This window comes from Myxocyprinus asiaticus, chromosome 20 (genome assembly GCF_019703515.2).
Source record: "Myxocyprinus asiaticus isolate MX2 ecotype Aquarium Trade chromosome 20, UBuf_Myxa_2, whole genome shotgun sequence".
Lineage (NCBI taxonomy): Eukaryota > Metazoa > Chordata > Actinopteri > Cypriniformes > Catostomidae > Myxocyprinus > Myxocyprinus asiaticus.
This window is the reverse complement of record NC_059363.1, coordinates 30,195,794-30,216,400: the sequence shown is the minus strand read 5'-3', so window position 1 is coordinate 30,216,400 and position 20,607 is coordinate 30,195,794. Positions and strand designations below refer to the sequence as shown.

General features: G+C 39.8%; 1 protein-coding gene across 1 annotated transcript in view; it reads left to right on the top strand.

The window, feature by feature from the left end:
- LOC127411358 (cysteine-rich protein 2-like) overlaps window positions 1–20,391 on the top strand; it is a 32,680-nt gene extending 12,289 nt beyond the window's left edge. The window contains exons 2-8 of the mRNA XM_051646878.1: window positions 10,633–10,727; window positions 15,964–16,021; window positions 16,824–16,958; window positions 18,021–18,089; window positions 18,201–18,295; window positions 18,459–18,516; window positions 18,782–20,391. Coding sequence (XP_051502838.1) covers window positions 10,633–10,727; window positions 15,964–16,021; window positions 16,824–16,958; window positions 18,021–18,089; window positions 18,201–18,295; window positions 18,459–18,516; window positions 18,782–18,849 — 578 coding nt within the window. The 3' untranslated portion in view covers window positions 18,850–20,391. The remainder of the gene's footprint in view (window positions 1–10,632; window positions 10,728–15,963; window positions 16,022–16,823; window positions 16,959–18,020; window positions 18,090–18,200; window positions 18,296–18,458; window positions 18,517–18,781) is intronic.
- Window positions 20,392–20,607: the final 216 nt, after the last annotated feature.

Genomic DNA, 20,607 nt, shown 5'->3' with positions numbered 1-20,607 from the left:
TAATAAGTAGAGTCCAACCGATACCGATTTCAGAGAGGTAAAATTCACCGATTACCGATATAGCTAATTTTTGAGCTGGAATGAAAACAGACCTTTTCTATGTGTATTGTGCACCGATTCTGCACCGATATGACTTTGCAAAGGTACTCGGAAGCCTGCTTTCTTTAATATTTTTATCAAAGAATATGTGACATTATTATTATTATTATACATTGTCAACAAATTCTAGAAATGAACACTGAGAAAATAAAGAATAAATAAAAATACAATAAATAGCTTAATAAACATCGTACTGTATGTATAGTATCAGTCAAATGCTGACCATTTAAATAAAGAATAAATTAAAGTAAAATAATTAGCTAAATAAACATCAGGGGCCGGTTGCAGCAGCTATATGTACGTTACAACTTAGCCTGGTTGTGGCGTAAATGAGCCCTAAGTCACAACTTATGCTCTACTAAATATTTGAGCGTTGCACCATCAAACTTAGGACGTAACCCTACGTATAAACTAAACATCTACGGCAGCCTCCGAGTAACGGATGCAATAAAGCAGACTCATTTAATGACATCAATGAGCTCATGTTTTGGTTGACAGGCATCAGTCCTTTCGACATATATGATGGTGTTGGCATTTACACTTTTACGAGAGAGAGAAAAAAAAAAAAGTATTTTTAAGCGGCTCTTCAGCATGAAACCGTTCTAACGGTGCCGTTTTTAGGGTGCGTCGCCCGGTGTCAAGTTTCAACGCATTCAAAATATATATATATATATATATATTTCTATTTTTCCAGCCTGTTGTATGAGTATTTATCACCCCTCATTTATTTTAGATACAGTTCCTATATATTATTATTTACACAGGGCAAATATACTATTTATTAAATCTACTTTTATTACATATCCTATTTTAATGTCTGGAAAACCAGACTTTTAAATATTACATTTTATAAATGCAACAACTGGAATTGTTCGGTTGAAGGGGGTACCAAACTGTGAATCCACACTGTTAAACTCCACCCTGTCTGCAGAGCAGAGCCACTGTCAGTTCAGAGTCAGCTCTGTAAACAATGGAGTTGGAGCGTGCTCTGCTGGACAAACTACGCTATGACACCAAATTTAATTTTTATGGGTTTTTCACCCAATTTGGAATGCCCAATTCACAGTGCGCTTTTTAAGTCCTCGTGGTCATGTAGTGATTCGCCTCAATCCGGGTGGCAGAGGATGAATCCCAGTTGCCTCCGCGTCTGAGACCATCAACCCGTGCATCTTATCACGTGGCTTGTTAAGCACGTTGCCACGGAGACATAGCACGTGTGGAGGCTTCACGCCATCCACCGCGGCATCCATGCTCAACTCGCCACGCGCCCCACCGACAACGAACCACTTTATAGCAACCACGAGGAGGTTACCCCTTGTGACTCTACCCTCCCTAGCAAACGGGCCAATTTGGTTGCTTAGGAGACCTGGCTGGAGTCACTCAGCACGCCCTGGGATTCGAACTAGCGAACTCCAGGGGTGGTAGCCAGCGTCTTTTACCACTGAGCTACCCAGGCCCTCCTATGACACCAATTCTAAAGTATTGTTTTCTGCATTATGTTCTGAAAAAAAGTTTTCCTATCGGCGCATATCGGTAAAATATACGCTGATACCGATATATCGGTTGGGCACTAGTAATAAGACGTGTTTCGGATGATCTGATCGTAAATGGTCACGCTAAATATAGTTGTAAACGGGGTGCAAAATGTTTGTGATTGAATCACAAAAAAACGCATACAGAGGTAGTCAAACCACATCGCATTTCAGGTTTAAAATGCTGTCCTGATGCGTCCCAGATGGCAGCGAAGCACCACCTCTCACCAGTCAATCACTCACGAACAAATGTTTAAACTTGCATGCGGATTTAAAAGGAAATAACCATCCGATTGGAAAACTTGAAAAAGCGATTACATACCCAAGGATGAGAACTTCACGGCTGTTCCTCAGTGTGTCTGTCTGATTTGAAAATGCAGGGTGACAAGATAACAAGCACATACATCTGAAGCTGAACTAACACAGGTACTCCACTAAAACAACCGATAATTTTGCTCAATGTTGCGTTTGTTCTTAGATTCAATCTCAACTGCATCTGGGAGAAACAGAGCGCCGGTTTTGTTCACGCTTTCTTTGTCTTTGACTCTCTTGCAGTTTTGTGTCATTCAGTAACACACTGATATAGTGATTGATATCTGTCCTCATGGAATCATACACGCTCGCCTCAAAATCCTGTTTACTTGATAACGAACAACTGTTTACTTGATAACGGAAATAATGCCCACATTTCTTGCTAAGCATCACGGGATGAAGGAAAAAGGTGGATTGGATGCCCTTTTGTGATACTGGTGATTCTTTGTTGTACTGGTGCATTATCACTTGAATTCTAACATTTCCCACTCCTGACAACCATTGTCACTGCTGTCAGTGAACGGACAGAGAGAGAGAGAGAGAGAGAGAGAGAGAGAGAGAGAGAGAGAGAGACATACTGTAAATAGATATCTATGGAGAGTGTGACACCCTCATGCTGAAGCAGTATCAGGTACAATTAATTAACAAAATATATGTTGCCAAATGTCCCGTAAAATAAGGAATCGTACCCTAATTTAGGGGAAAAAATGCGTTCCGTATGAAATCCATAAGCGACACACCTAAACTGCTGAGAAAGTTTCACAAATTGAGAGAAATGAACACACACCTTTCATGTGAGTTATGTGAGATATCGGCTTTACATGGACGCTACATTTGAAAGAAGGAGCTGGGGGAGATAAATAACAATCAGTGCATGTCTTTTGTTGTGTTTTCTGTCAGAAGCAGGAGAATTTTGTCAAACATTCGAGTGCATGTTAATTGTTTCGCGCCATTGGTATTATAAAACACCAGAAAACGCACCTATTCATGACATGTCTTTACATTTTATTGCATATGTCAGAGCTCTTCTGCAATTTTTTCTTTTTTTTTTATTTGAAGTTGGTAACATTTTGTTTTATGTTGTCCTTTTATTTTGTGGTGTTAGTCATATGTTGTCAAGCATAACATTGGGAAGATATGTGGGAAATTAATGTAATTTTAAAACTTCAATATACATTCAATATAACTATTTAGGCTAACAGAAATAAAATCATCAATATTCGTTTACAAATATGTTTGTTAGATATCAATCACAGACCATGTAGTGGATAATTTATCCACTGAATGTCCACCTTGTTATTGTCCACCCTATTATGAGAAGAAAGATTAATGTAATTTTAAAGAGCCCATATTATGCTCATTTACAGGTTCATAATTTTATTTTAGGTGTCTACTTGAATAGGTTTACATGCTTTAATGTTCAAAAAACACATTATTTTTCTCATACTGTACATTGCTGCAGCACATCATGTCACCCTATGTCTGAAACGGTCTGTTGTAGCTCCTGTTTCTTTAAAGCCCCTTTTTCCAAAATGCCCAGTCTGCTCTGATTGGTCAGCTGGCCCAGTCTGTTGTGATTGGTCAACCGCTTAGAGCGTGTGTTGGAAATGTGAACGCCCCTTACCATAACCGAGTTTCAGCTCCCAAGGCTTCCTGAGCAGCGCATTCCTGAGGCGGGCATTATGCAAATGTATTACATAGTGACGTAGCTATGTCATGGAAGTAATGGCTGGACTGGAAACCAGGCGTTTCAGGCAGTTCAGGAGCAGTGTTTTCTGTGGGAGAGAGTAACTCCCTTTGGTGTGGACTTTGTGCTTTTGTAACTTTTGCAGACCTTTTACATGCACAAACTGCTATATTATACAATAAAGGAAAGGTAAAATCCCAAAAAGCATAATAGGGCCTCTTTAAAATTTCAATATACAGTATTTATGCTAACAGAAAAAAAATCATCAATATTAGTTTACAAATATGTTTGCTAGATATCAATCACAGACCATATAGTGGATAATTTGTCCACTGAATGTCCACCCTGTTATTGTCCACCCTGACGCTACCCATTTAACTGGATTTACATCTGAATTTTTCAGTAATTGAGCATGACCAGTTTGACTAATACAATCTTTAACATGTCCATGTAATGATGAAACTTTAAGATACTTGTAAAATAATTGTAAAGTTCGTCTGTAAAGTTCATCTTTTTGTAAAGTGTTACCGTAATTTTACTGTATGGGGCATATAGCTTGCAAAAGTGTGGCAAAGGGCACTTCAAGAAAAAATCTGAGATTGGTGCACCACTAAAAGCTACAGCTGAAAAGAAGATTTTCAGTCAGTAATGAATTAGTTGACCCAAATAGTTAGGTTTGGAACAACTCCGTTTAACTTTTTCTTCTGTGGACCACAAAAGATGATGTTGGGCAGAAAGTTAATGACTTACAGCCTCAGTCACCATTCACTTTCATTTAATCTTTTTATTAATTTTTTTATCAATGCAATGAAAGTGACTGAGGCTAACAGTTTGCCTAGCATCTCCTTTTGTACTTCACGGAAGAAAAAAGCCATACAGGGTAACAACACAAGGGTGAGTAAATGATGAAAAAAAGTATTTTTGGGTCAACTCTTTAAATTTGATCTGTGAACTACTCATTTGTACTGCCCTTAAAACCATCTAATTACAGTAGTTCCTAAAACATTTATTCATGCTGCAGCTGGATAAAGGGAAACACTCAATTTGAAATACAGTGTCTCCATGTTCCACAAAGATAGAAGCATCTGTTGTGTCATCTCATCTAATGGGAATGGTTAAATGGAGACTGACGTTGTAAGGACTCTTCAAGAGCCTTTTCTGTTGTGGAATGTCTTCAGGATATTGGGCACAGCACGTTTGCGGAGAGACTTACTGTATTTATTTGCTATCAGGTTAATGAATCATGCTGTTTATGTTGATTTAAGTCTCACATGACTAAACGCGAGAGGTTTGTTGTGAGTGATCTGCCTTCGAAATTAGAGCTGAAACCACAGTGCATGACCATTAGCCCACATTCAAGTCTGCATCTATTTTGCTGAGATGGCACAAGCTCACTCGTGTGAAGGTGTTGTTACTCTCACATGAGTGCAGAGGGTTTCGCTAACTTTCACTTAACGGCCCACACACAACCCATTAAACAAACCTCCAAGCCACTCACGGATCAGTTGACTTTGTGTTTGAGGTGTTATATTGGGATTTAATTGTGGGGTAAACCAAGGGAAAACATACAAGTGAGGTCACATTGTATATTGCTATCAACAGTAGAGACATTTACTGACAAAGTAGAGGACTAAAGAGATTAACTCTGTGGCTCACAACAAAGATCTAAGATGCTTATCTGTGATCATGTGTACATATTGCACTCTCTAACCTCTGTCTGTGCTCATCAGAGCTGGACATTGTGAGGCATCACAACCCCACATATAATCTTACACCACCGTCCATTATGGCTCTCGGTGCATTAGCTCCTCTCATCCAGGGTAACATGACTCCCTAATGATACCTGGACTCTTCCCTTCTCTCCGGTTGGATAGAGCCTTTCAGGGACGTACAATATGACAATGTTTTTAGGATATTGCTATGGTGATTGTGTACCGTTTATACTCATTTATAGCACCACACAGTCATGCGTTCCATTTGAAAGCAGACCTTTGAATCCAGCAAGGCTGAAATGATCTGAATATGCATACTTCCCTGCTACACAGTATGCAAAAATGAGTATGTAAAATGAGTGGAATGTCCGTATACTTGGTATTCATGATACTGTTGGTGCACAATAGTCAAACATACAGTCTTCATCTTTCTATCCAAGTATACATGACACAATGCATAATCAATTCAACTGAGGAAGTGTTAACTCTAAAAGCTCTGTCTTTCGGAGCATGCCCACAACGCTGAGGCCAATTGTTGTCTGATTAAATGCTGGATGAAGCCCAGCTACAATTGCATTATTCAGGGCTGTTAGTCTGACTTTGAAAAAATTAAACTCGTAAGATTTCAGTCAGAATTAAGTGTTTACATGACATTTTTAAAAGACAAATTATTCAATATGTTATCATACGCAGTTATAATCGACCTACAGATGGTTTTTTCATAGGGGCACTGCGGTCTTAATCTGTTTGTCCTAGTATATGAAACACAATGTGTAATCGATTAATTATACCTTGCTTTTGTTGCTTTAAAACAGCAGGTTAAATACATTTGGTCACGCATCACCTCTATCTTTCGGATGATGCGCTCAACACTAGGCCAATTGTGGTCCAATTAACATGCTTTCACACTGGACAAAACCAAGCTACAATCTAGAATTGAGGTACTCGAGTTTGGACTCTGACTTGAGTCCGAGTCATGAGTCCAATTTTAATGGACTTGGACTTGACTCAGACTCGAGCCTTTGGGACTCAGGATTTTTTTCTGACTCCATGACATTTGTGATGCAATGAACATTTTTTAAATAAATAACAAAACAGGCCGAGGTGGCTGGCACGATGAAAACATCAAGACGGGTATGTATCCAATGTAATAGAAACTAAACAAGGCAGTTTCACACGACTCGGGACCTGACAACTGGTAAAATTGTGTGTGCAGCAAGATGGTGCTCGTATTGCAGTTTCATTGTGGTTAAAAACTTAAAATCAAGAACTTAGAGTCAAGTCACCCACATCAACACAGTTGACTAAAAACAGCATATCGAAATAAAAATAAATAAAAATGGTATTAATATTGGTTAAGTCTTTTTAGGCGTAATGCATCTACACATGTAGGCTTCTGTAGTCTCTTGTGGTCCACGCAGTGTTGTCAGCTTGAACTGGTCCATAATAGCTTGATGAATTAACTGTGTAACAATTAATAACAGTCGGGGGTAAATAAGCGTTAATTTTTTTTTTTTGTAGCAGACAGCAACTCTAAACAGATAAACAGCAGCTATTTATTATTGATTGACTATTTTCAAAGCATTGATATTATCAGCTGCTTAAAATACATTCTTTTACAGCATTTGTCCACCATTCACAACATTCAACTATGCACATTAAAATATTAGGACATTTTGGGCAGTGAAATGTTTTGTTTATAATTGTATTATAGACTATAAAATAAATGTATTATTTGTTTGTGTATGAAGCTAAACTTCATGTTATGAGTTTAATTTAGTTGGTTATGATGTTTTTATTTTAAATGTTTATTTTATTTTTATTGTAAACCACCGGGTAACTTATGCATGTCTTTTTTTAGCCTATATCTCTGACACTTTGAAGGACAATTCTGTTACATTTATGACTCAAAATTATTATTCTCCATGTTTTTGCAGTTAAAGAAGAGCCCAGTGCAATTTTCTTTGGTTGGTATTTAAAGATTTCAGACTGATTGCAGACCAACGCGGCTGCCACTCAAGCAAATATCAATTATTATTATTATTTATTTTATCTTCTGCAGCAGCTGCTGTGAGACGCACACGGACACATCAGGGATTTAGGTACACGAGCAGCATGCAGAACTGCCCTACATTGTGTGGTTTCCCGCAAATTAACCAGAAAATCATGTCCGTGATGACATGGCCCTAATATTATCACTGTTAAAATTAAGTGTTTGGATGTAGCATTTGCAGTCAAATCATGAGACGTAACTTCTCAGCGAGTGTTAATTATTACGGTGTTAACTCATTTGTATGCACTGTATTTTCCCAAATCAGTTGGCAGATAGAGAAAAAAGATTCCGAAAGAAATCTCAGTATAGACCATTATTTCTTTAGATAGGGATAATTTTAAATAAAACTAAATTAAATTGAATTGACACATTGAAAATGAGGTAGAAATAAAAACTAAAATTCAAAACGTAATAACCTTGGTTGTAATGATTAACGCAGCTTTCACTTTCTTTTAGACTATGTTTGAGTGGAGGGAAAAAGCAACAAATCATTGACAGAACGCAATAAGAATCGTGTTGAAGGACAGTTTATTCCAAATAAACCTAAAGCATATGCTTTCATTCTGAAACCACTTTGAAGTCTGTTCAGCAGGATACTAATCATAAAATGTGAATATGAAATGCAACAGATGTGTTTTTGTTACATTTATATTGACAAACTGTTTTTCTTAGTTGTGAAGTTTAAAGAAAGCTTAAAATATTGATGTTGAGTTTACAGTTACAATTTAAATTCAGATTCATGAACAGAGTAATTCGGACTTGGCCTGTTATGGACTCGGTCTTGAGTTAGACTCGGACCCTTTTGGAATCTGACTCAACTCGGACTTGATTGTTTAAAGACTCAGACTTGACTTGGACTCGACTAAGGTGGACTCGAACCCAACACTACTGCAATCACATTATCTAGGTTTGTTAGTCCAACTTTGCAAAAATTGCACACGTACAATTTAATTCAGGCTAAAGCATTTATATGACATTTTAAAAAGATGAATTACTGTTTTAGTCTGATTAAAAATCTAACTTCGAATGTGCATGTAAACATATTGTATAAAGCCATGGGAGCCAAAGAGCTGACTTTTCAAAAGTTTCGGAAAAATGTACAACACAATTTATAGGACACACTTGCATACCTAAATACCATAATGGCGTTTCATCAACGGCAATTTGTAATCTATACGGCAATTGGAGCACAGTCCAATCTTGGGATATTTGGCTAAGGAAATGGCTGCTTTCAAATTTAACTCTGAATACACTAATTTCCTTTGACTGCCTTAAAAGAATGTGTGTTAGTGTGTGTGACTGGAGGAGGTCCAGGCTCTATTCAACTAGATGAGGCATTAGCGGTTCCCTCTGACCACAAAACAGAACAACAATAACAGCTCCCCAGCAACCTCACACCTTGTATAACAACAGAAACCCTTTTATTGGCAGCTCTATTCATCTGTACTTTGTCATCCCCATCCCATACACACACTTACAGCGGTGTAGTACTCTTTCACTGGCATCTACCCAACAGAAACACACACTCTCTGTGAATACCCTATTGGGCCGTTGACTGTGAAATCTCACTTATTTCAGGATTAGCCTCCTGCTGTAATACCAGTGATTTATACTGTCTGGAATCCTTGGATCCTGACACCCCATCTCTTCTCTGTAATGTGTTGAAAGCACAGAATTTATTTGGATATGATTTATGTCAGCGTTCTTGTTTGCATGATGCACCAAAATGCTGCTTTCTACAAACACCCTGTAATAAACCGTTTTCTTAAGTGCTTGTAAACGTGGTTATTGTGGTGGCGAGTTTTAAGATTCACAGGCAAGCACCACTCTCATTTTCTGCATAAAATGATAAAATATTGTTATAACTACTGTTAGAAATTTCCACTTTCATCTCAGAGATTAGCATTGCTTTTCAAAGACTCATGTCTTAATTTGTCCCTCCCATAATTTTTCAGTCGTTCCTACTCCCCTGTGTGGGAGGATAGTTATTCATCTCTGGAAGAATACTTTTTGCTCCAATATGCATTTGGCTGTATATATTCTTCTCGTCTGATGGTGAAACTGATCTCTGCTGCTCTGAGCTAGACCCCCCCGAGAGATGGGCTAAGAGGGCTGAAAGACTGACGGACTGAAAACAATGCCTCTCCAGGTGGGAAAGTGAGGGAGGAGGAGCAGAACTGGAGGAAATTACCTGTTCTTTCTGGCCGATTGTGCCTGGTTCTGATAAGGGAAGGTGTCCTCCAATGTGAGAGAGTCATCCCAGCAGGGCTACATTATGCATGGTCTCGAGACTAAGATATATAATTGGGAAGAGTATTATTAGGTCCAGGAAGTCTCTCAGGACACTCATAAAGAAACAGTTCAAGAAGGGAAATGGAGAAATGGGTTCCAGAGGTGTCTGCACTGAATGTCATCACTTTGACCCAGCTGCAATTAGTCCTCTGCCCCTGCATTTCCTTGTGACATGTCAACGCATTCAAACTAAGGAAGGAACCACTATGACCCCTACCCTACAATGAGACTGTTCCTTTTTTTTTTATAAAGCAAAATGATGTCTATTGATTATAAGAATGAAAATGGCCAGACCAGCAAACATCCCTAACTTGAAGCCAGCCTTAGCCCTTATTAATAATGCTATGTTGAGACTCGCTCATTGTTTGCATTCAGACAGGGAGAGTCTCTTTCTTCCTCATGAGGAAACGCACTGCATACTTTGCTTTTTCAGGAGCTTGGATTCTCAGACAGAAATGTTCCTAATGTTATTCAATGGCACAGTCATTACTAATCAGGATCTACAAAGATTTAAAAGGAAGGGAAACTGCTGCAAAGAAACTGCCATTAAAATCCTTTTTTAACAGACTAATTTCACCATAGTATAGTACCTTCTCATTCCCACAGTTTCATCTAGAGGATAAGAAATAGGCTGACGGGTGTGGTAAGTGGCAGGTCTACTATCTGGAAGAACACCATATTATCAGAATATTACACATAGCATGATATATTTTGTGTGTTTTGTTAGACTATGTACTGCATTACATTGTGATTCAATCTGTATAATTTGACTGCAATAAGTAACACCTATATGACATTACACACAAATCACATGGCTCATAACATATCTGCAAGACAAGTTCTTTTAAAGGAAGCTTGTTAGTGTCGCTTGCCAAGGCAAAATGTAATATAAAAATCTAGTTTGTGATTGTTCTCTGTCTCTCTTTTTCTCTGCTCATTTCCCAGCTGAGAAAGTGTCGTCACTGGGGAAGGACTGGCACAAGTTCTGTCTGAAGTGCGAGCGCTGCAGTAAGACCCTGACGGCGGGCGGCCATGCAGAGGTGATTGCAAGACAAAGATCATACACTACCTCTCTTCTGTTTAGCAGTGGAAACTTTATCTCCAACAGCTGAGTATTGACTTTGTGACACTGCACGTTTCCATCAGAGGGCCAGTAGTTCTATTTGAAGAGACCAGCACTAGGGCTGAAGCCAATGTTACGTCACGTGGCATTATGTGTTGGGGGCAGTGCTGGGTGCATACTTGATATAACCATATTCAAAGGGATAAATGTGTCACCGTAGTCACAGAGTCTTTTTTGTTGGATGCCAAACTTTTTTCCTTTATTTTAGGAAAATCGAATGTAATGCAACGTAATGTTTGAAGGGTCTCATGATGCTCGTCTTCAGTGATTTGCTGAAAGCTTTGTATGTCACAAGTCTTCCTGTTTGCATGACTCTGAGACAAATGAAATTCTGAATGACCTTTCCAGTATCCTATTACATCACACTATGATGACTGTGTTTATATAGCAATGGTATCAGAGGGTAAAGGACAGGCCAGTGATGTTTAGAGCCAAAGGACTCTTCATCAGAAGCTTTGGATTCCATCATATTGCCTTGAGATTCATGAAGTTATTTGTCTTCTTTAATACTGTGCTCCAAGTGTCATAAGAAAAATGTACTTTTACTACAGGAAGAGAGTCACAACTAAAGGCAGTCTCTCTTTAATTTGATTACATCCTCACTACAAGCATTAGCCTAAATCTGGATGTAGGTCAGGTTGCTATGGAGAGGGTCTTATTTCTGTTGGGTGTTTTTTTTTTTATATTGGGAATGAGGTTGGGCTTGTGAACCTGGTGATAACACATGTATATTAGTGATCCAGATTATAGAAATATCAATTAATATTAAGTTATTAATTTGGACATTTTGAGATTATCAGCATTGGAAGTGGTAGATCCACCTTAATGGCTAGATTTTTTTTTCTCTTTTCAAATACTGTTGAGTGAAATACTGTTGATGTTCTCAAAATGTTTTGATGTATATTTGCCATTAAATTATTATACAGTATATCATTATTGGCTATCATGATCTCTACATATTGTTATTGCATCGTCCATTGGAAATCCCTCATGGCTTAACCACTAATCTGTTTGTTTCTCCAAGATCATTGCTGTGTGCACTATTGATGGTACATCAGAGCAGTATGAAGACTGAGAGACCTTTTCCATGTGGAACAAAAGAATGAACTTTCCCTGTGGATAATGACAAACAATCATAGTTCTGGGGTTTCATCAGAATGGGGATGTAAGGAGAGTTAGAATTCCATTAAGGAGAGGGTGGGGGCGTGGTCGTGTGTCTGTTTTCGGGAGAGAGGGAGTGGTTTGGCTTGTCAAGCTGGTTGGCATGATTTCTAACAGCTTCTCATTACAGTGATGGCGTAGAGAGCCCTTAAAAGTAGCCAAACACGCCAGAGAAGACCGAGAGAGAACATGTCGAGTGTTTGATCTACTGAGTATTGTTAAGAAGTTTGTTTATTTTGAGAGTGTTAATTATTGAACTAAGTGAAAGCATCAAAAAGAGTGCATACGCTGTACACAGAGGTAAAGAAAATAAAAGCCTTACCAGAAGCGTGTCACTGCTCCCCGTCTCCTCCTTTCTACACCCGAACACTGATGTTGTGTCACACTGGTACCGAAACCCAGGAAGAAATTCAAGGAGATATGTCATCATGGAATCCTCACCACTAGGCGAGGTGATCAAGACCCTTGCTGGCATCCAGCAAAACCAACATCAAGCCCTTGTCAAGCTGCGGCTGGAGCAGGAACAGTGTTTCCAACTCCTGCTCCAGGTCCAAGCAGAGGCCTGATCAGACACGAGGGGGTTGCTGCTACGGCCTCGGAGCCCACCTTGGCTGTCCAACCAGTCACCCTCATCAAAATGGGGCCAGCCGACGATCCCAAAGCATACTTGACCTCTTTGAGAAGACGGCCTGTGGTATGGGAATGGCCGCCTGACCAGTGGGCGTCTCACCGTCGCATCTCACAGACGTGGCCAAGTTGCAAGCGGAATTTGCAGATGTGTTCTCACCTCTCCCCGGTCACACAAACCTCATAGAGCACCACATCGAGACCACCCCAGGTGTGGTGGTTCATAGCTGCCCCTATTGCCTTCCTGAACACAAAAAAAAGGTTGTTCAGGAAGAATTGGAAGCAATGCTTGACATGGGCGTAATAGAGTCGCACAGCGATTGGGCCAGCCCAGTGGTTCTGGTACCTAAAGAGCGACGGTCCGGTCCGGTTCTGTGTAGATTATTGAAAAGTGAACGTGGTGTCCAAATTTGATGCGTACCCAATGCCCCGGATTGATGAATTGCTTGATCGGTTGGGCAATTTTACTCAACACTAGATTTAACCAAGGGTTATTGGCAGATCCCCTTAACTCCAATCTCCCTAGAGAAAACTATGTTTTCCCCACCGTTCGGCTTGCACCAATTTGTGACTCTTCAGTTTGTTCTGGGCCCCCACCACATTCCAGCATCTCATGGATAAAATTATCAGGCCACATACAGCATATGCCACCGCTTATTTGGATGATAGCATCATTTATAATAATGATTGGCGGTGGCACATGCAACATGTGAGAGCTGTCCTGAGGTCGCTGTGACGGGCGGGCCTCACAGCCAACCTGAAGAAGTGTGCAATTGGGTGGGTGATTTCTACCTGCTGGGGCGGGCCTTTAGCCTCTGTTCAGATCATGCCCCACTCCAGTGGCTCCACCGCATGAAGGATACCAATGGGCGGATCACCCATTGGTACCTGGCACTTCAGCCGTTCAAATTTGAGATGATCCACAGACCAGGGGGCAGATGGCTGTGGCTGACTTTCTCTCCAGAAACCGGGGGGGGGGGGGAGTTGGCAGGCCGGATGTTGCCCTGGCCTGAGTCGGGCAGTGGGGGTATGTGGGGATGGGGCGTGGTCGTGTGTCTGTTTGTGGGAGAGGGAGAGTGGTGTGGCTCGTCAAGCTGGTTGGCATGATTTCTAACAGCGGTTTCTCATTCCAGTGATGGAGGAGAGAGCCCTTAAAAGCAGCCAAACATGCCAGGGAAGACAGGGAGAGAGAGCGAGTTGAGTGTGGCACATTGGCATCTGTTTATATTGAGTGTTTGATCTACTGAGTATTGTTAAGTTTGTTTATTTTGAGTGTTAATTATTGAACTGAGTGAAAGCATCAAAAGAGTGCATACACTGTACACAGAGGCAAAGAAAATAAAAGCCTTACCTAAAGTGTGTCACTGCTCCCCGTCCTTTCTACATCTGAACCCTGATATTGTGTCACGGAGAGTCGGAATTGGATTCGGTTACCAGGATGTAAGAGCTGAAGGCTCTGGGGAAAAGTGTGGGCTGGGAGAACTACTCGATAAGACTGGCGAGAGTTGTGCTGCTGAACTAAAATGGAAACTTATGAACTGGGGTTTTCTCAGCCACAGACGTCACCCCACAGATCATTCATGGGACTGTCTGATGAATATTGCACACAAAAATGGCAAGAGGTTTTTCAAAACCACAAGCTCCAATCTGATTTGCTGACTTTTTGTCACACATATCAGTCTGCTTGGAAACAAAAGCTGCTTTTCAACTATCGGGCAGAGTGGCTCTGAGCATGGAGAGTAATGGTTCCAGTAGCACTTCCACTTGAGCACGGTTCGCTACAAGCTGTTCTTGGCCCAGATTTCTCAGCACAGGTAGCTAACCGCAATAAACCGTGCTGGTGGAAAGCCATAATGATGTGTCGACTCACAGTTGATCACTCACTCAGTCAGTCAATTCTAAGGACCCGGGTAAACTTCATTTTTCTTTGTTCCAGGTTGGATCACGCCCTCTCAACCACGTTGCCTTTCAGAGTATACTCTTTTAACTGCGAGTGAATACGAACACGTTCAACACGTGCTGAATGACTGCTTTGTAAAAAACTATTTTAGTACCCTCAATGTTGGCTCACAGACGAGGACTGTCCAAAAAATCTGGGCCACACTGAGACTGTCCGCACAGACTGTGCTGTTGATGAAATTTGCATCATGCATACTGTGTGTGGAGCGATTTAGCAACACAGACAACTAAAGAATACTTTGGCCTTAATCCTGATTTCGCAGCACTACAGTAGAAAAAGTAACCGTAACCATGCCAGCGAGCCCGGATTGGTACGTAACGGCATGGTTCAGTAGCGAGAACCATTCGGCCCAATGGTGGAAAAGCGCTAAAAGTGGTTCACAAAGTTTGCTACAAAGAGTACTTCCATGGAATAACTAGTCAATGGATTTGTGAAATTTGAGTTACTTAGTAGCACGTAAATGAGAGATCCTAGATCACACCTGTAAATTCTGCTTTGCTCTCAGGTTTATATCTGATTTTGTTTACCCACCCCTAAACATTAAATACAGTTGAATTCATCTGTCAGACAGTTCCTCCTGTCTAAGTGTGTGCTTCTTGGCCAGAATAAGCTGCATGGTGGACCAGACTTATAGTTAAAAATCTGCTAATGTGAGACTAAACTTGGTGTTGTGAAGTCAGTAGTGCTGAAATTCCCTCCCTAGTGGGTGACTGGGTTAACCCGTCACTTTAGGCTCCTGATAAAATCAAACCAGAACTTTTACCTTTTTTAGAAGTATTGACATATTACAACATCAAGTTTTCCAGTCATGGTCATGGGAGTTGAGGTAGAAAGGTGTCTGTAAGGCTTTGTTGGAATGTGGTTGCTTATTACACATTTTTTCCTCATGCATACCTCTGCACTGGCATAAGGCCACTGTTCTTGGCCCCTTCCGTTCCTTTGTCCTGCACTGTGCAGCTGTAACGGTCACACAGCTGCCCTCTGATGGTTCCCATAGCAACACACTCCCACCATGGGAGGACCTGATATTGAAGCATGTTCTTCCTTATCCACACATAGACACAATCAAGGCACAGAATTGCGCATATAAACTTCCAGAGTTTTATACATCAACACAGGCTGTGTCCTAGTAACTGCTGTGGATTTTATCTGGCCAAGGGATAACAGGCCCGTCTGTGACATTTAGACTGGAGTGGAGTTGTTCTGGAAGGATGGTGTACAAGCAACAGGTTAAAATGGAAACTTTGCACCAAGCCAAACTCAAGCAAACATTCACTTTTAGATTCTTGACTGCTTGAAGGTGGTGTACAGAAGGCATGGATACCAGCATGTATTAATTTGCATAGAATTGAAAGGTTTGAAAGTAATGAACATACTTCTTTTTTTTTTTTCTACATCCTTACAGCATGGTGGGAAACCATACTGCCACAAGCCATGCTATGCTGCCCTCTTTGGGCCAAAAGGTGAGATGAAATGACACATGCTGTATGTACTGTAGATGCATGTATAGAGAGAGGAAATGTCATGTGACGGACTCTATTTGGGAATGAAGAGTTCTGACCTCTACACTTTTATTTATTTATTTGTGTGTGTGTGTGTGTGTGTGTGTATATGTTTATACTACATAAGGATAGTACAACCTGAGATCACCTACCTTGTGGGGCCCAGCCAGTGGTCCCTACGAGGGAAATGGCTTATTAAACATACTTTTTTGAAAATGTGAAAATGCAAAAAGGTTTCTGTGAGGTTTAGGGGTAGGGTTAGTGGATAGAAATTATCGTTAGATCTGTATAAAATGCATGGAAATCTATGGTGAGTCCCCACAACGATATATAAACAAGTGTGTGTGTTGGAATCAGTAAAACAAGCAACTGACTTGCTGAGTGTGTCTCTCTCTCTCTGTGTGTAAATTCAATATATAAACCAATTTTGTTGTAAAATTAAATGGTGCCCTCTGCTGGAGGAACCATCAGGAACTTTATTGTTTTGAGAAAATGTCATTAACCTGTGATCATAGATCAAGATTATTTTTTATATTTATATTATATCAGCCACAGATATATGGAATGTCTATACAAAAACGTATTTGGACACTTTCTGGTTGTCAGATGTTAGTGGAACATGCCCATAGTTAATGTGATAACTACACCTGTGGTTACTTTGCTAGGACACCTGTTTGATATTTTATGAGTCCGAATACTTCTTAGGTCCACTGTGATTGTTTGGTGGTGGTAAGATTTCTTCATGACACTGTTTAATATTCAGGTGTAAACATTGGAGGTGCAGGCTCATATGTGTATGAGACTCCAGCCAACTCTAACTCACCCACATCCCACTTGGAATCTGCACCTAAACCTCAGGAGAAATGGGTACCAGCAGCTTCCAGGCCACCTTCTAAAGGTAAAAGTGACCAGCAGCTACTCTTTTTAGTTCTAAACAAGCTGAGAGTGTAATACTGACTAGCTTTTTACACTGTATACTTTCTAATATGATTTAAATTTGTGTGAAACAGTTGGCATTATTCTACAATAAACATTTCAAATAGTAGTATGCAGCATTGTTGTGAAAAGAAATCATGTTGCATGTGAGTGGCATACAGTTATTAAATAAAACTGTTTTGCCTTTTTAGTTTGTTTTTTTGTTAAATGTTTTAACTTTTGTCAGTCCGATCAAATATTGATTTAACATACAGTACTGTGCAAAAGTTTTAGGCACTTAAGTAAAATGTTGCTTAATAAGGATGTCTTCAGAAATAGTGCCATAAATAGTTTGCATTCACCAATTAATGTCATACAAAGTCCAGTAAACATAAAGCTAAATCAATATTTGGTGTGACAACCTTTGCCTTCAAAACAGCACCGATTCTCCTAGTTACAAGTGAAACAGTTTTTCTTGGTTGTTGGCAGATAGGATGTACCAAGCTTCTTGGAGAATTCACCACAGTTCTTCTATCTATTTCGGCTGTCTCAATTGTGTCTGTCTCTTCATGTAATCCCAGACTGACTCGATGTCGAGATATACGGGCTCTGTGGGGGCTGTACCATCTGTTGTAGGGCTCCATGTTCTTCTATTGAATTCTATTTGCAAAGGGAATGTTGAAATCTAAAACTGATATTTCCTACTCGTACACTAAAAGCAGAATATATAAAATTACTGTTTGAAGGCAAATGTTTTTGTGAAAAATATAAAGCACCCAAGACTTTTGCACAGTACTTTAGCAATGGAAGGTCAAGTAATGTACATTGTATTGTGGAATACAGAATTCTGTGCAGCATGCTCTGCTGTATACTGTACATGCTGTATGTAAATGTAGTATGTCATTCAGGAATGCATAAAGAAAATCTGCATGGCATATATCTAGCAAAAAGTGTGTTAAAATATTTTTCAGTGTGACATGAGACCAAAAAGTGCACAGTGTGTATGTTTGTGTTTGTCTCAGAGTTCATGCACCTCTCGTTTCAGCTGGAAGCATCACCACCTTCTCTGGAGAAGCCAGTCTGTGTCCCAGATGCAACAAGAAGGTCTATTTCGGTACACCGCTCTTCCTCCTGATAACATCTTAGACCGTAGACTTTAGTTTATAATGGCAGGAAATGCAGTGGAGCTTCCATAACGACATGTCCTGTTACTTACTCATGGCAGCTGAGAAGGTGACGTCACTGGGGAAGGACTGGCATCGGCCGTGCCTACGCTGTGAAAGGTGCAGTAAGACCCTGGCAGCAGGCAGCCATGCAGAGGTGAGATTGAGATGTGAAGTAATAAAGACCACATAAATATCTGAAATAATGTTGCATTTATCCAGTCCAGTTCACAAAGCTTTTTAAATTGGAAAGCTTGAATAATTGGTTGAATCTTTATTTTAATGTATTCATGCCAAAAATGTGTTTTCCTTTCTTGCAGCACGATGGAAAGCCCTACTGTCATAAACCATGTTACGCTGTCCTCTTTGGCCCAAAAGGTAATGCGCATAAGACATGTTTTGAATCTAGTGGGAGCTACGACTTAATTTTGTTGTTTTCATCTGAAATTGTCAAGGTGGTTCTTTATTAACATTGAAGATACAGACAATTATGCATGTTTTATATTAAAGAATTAAGTAGTTTTTGTGAAACAGATCTTTTCTACTTTCTTTTGTTTTTAGGATAAATGCTGTAGATTTAACTAATTATGTGCATGTTAGAGTAGGATTAGTAATAGCCCTTTTTTTATATATATATATATAGGCGTAAACACTGGTGGTGTTGGCAGTTACATCTATGACAAGGAGCCCAACACGGAGGCTCAACCTTGATTTTTAATCCTTGGGAATCCTCAACCCCAGCTTCACTATAATCACGGTCACTACCAGTACCTCACGCACTTTCACATATTCCCCGCCTCTTGCCTTTTCACGGATAACTTGTGCCACCTTGGATCTTTCTGCAGAAGCTCCAGTGTTCCCCTGAAAGCCCCCTTTCTCATCGGTCTACTTGATGGTCCTTTACTCACAATCCCAAATGTCCCCAACAGGAGGACAGTTTGACTGTTATGATATGCAGTGGCCCCAAATAGTATTTGGATGCTTAAGTCACAATTAAATGGATGAATGTTTTTGCATTAGATAAGAAAATATCAAGACAACTGACATTTATTTTAAACATAGCCCAAGCATTTCAGAAGAAGATTGTTAGATAAAAACTATAAAATAATTGTGAACTTGAGGAAATCGGACTTCATACATTCACCAAAATGACTGTGACACCAGCTAGTTGAAAGTCATTGCAAAAATGGCTCAGAAAAGTTAGTTTTGAGAAAAGGTGCACAGATGTCACTTGTTTTGATATTTTCCGTGCAATGCAATGGCATTCTGACCTTTTTCAGAGTCCTAAAGTGTTTAAATACTTTGGGGCCACTGCACTCGATGTGATCATGTCTGACTTGTCCTTTGTTTCATTTAATGGTAATTTATATAAATGTTTGTCTCTATGTTTGTATAAACCCAACATGAATAAAAGTTGTTATAGTTCCTCTACAAGGTGAAACAAGACCCCACTTCCATCCACAGTACTGCATGTACAGTAGAATGTGTTCAGAGTCTCTAGTATCAGATAAAACAACACAAGTTCACACTCAGTGGGAGCTCTGTTTTATGTGGAGGAGCCGGGCTGTTTGAATTGTTTACTGACAGGCAGATGAATCTCGCTTTTGAGAGTCCGTGCAGGTGCGGTTCACATCATCATAAATCTGAAAAATATTCTTCAACCCAGATTTACTCTTTGGCTGTATGGCAACATTCTTGAGGTAAAGCATTTTAAGGGTAGATCTGCGAGATGAATGCTGACAGTAAAGTAAATGGCCAAGCTCTTACTTTTTTAAGTGGAAGACAGACTTCTTTTTATGGGGAAGTTGCTTGAAATCCACAGGGTTTGAGGGGTGCCAGGGCGTGTGCGATTGGTGCTCATTGACTTAACAGCTGCAGCTAATATCTATTATGCCAATCTAGTAACGTTACTTAAAGCATGGAACCACATTAAGGAGAAAAAGACATGAATATGATTTTGTACTGTCTGTAATCTGAAAATTTTAGAAGAACCCCAGTTTCTCAAAGTGATGAAACTGAAGTATCATGTTTCCCAGTAGGAATTTAGCCCATAGTAAGTTTAATATTTTACTGAAATGACATTCTACTGAATGTGCTTTTGTATTCCTATGACTGTTATTGTTGTTATAATGATTTCTTTGTTGTAGCAGGTCTTTGTTCTTTTGAGAACTTTATGTAAAGAGAGCCTGCTTCGAGTCCTGCTGCTTCTGTCTGTTTAATCCCATATTAAAGTTTACATAATGCTTTGTCTTAGATTTCTTATCACATCAGTCTCATTAAGCTTTACTTAAATGGTATATGTTATTAATGGAAGGGAACAGTGTGAGTGTTGGAAAGTGAAATGCACTGCCACTGTTTTCTAATAAATAGCTAAAACGACATGTTTACACTGTAAATTAGCATCCATTGTTGGATCTGGGTAATGGTAATACATGAAGGGAGTTCTCGTAAAGCAATGGACAAGTAAAA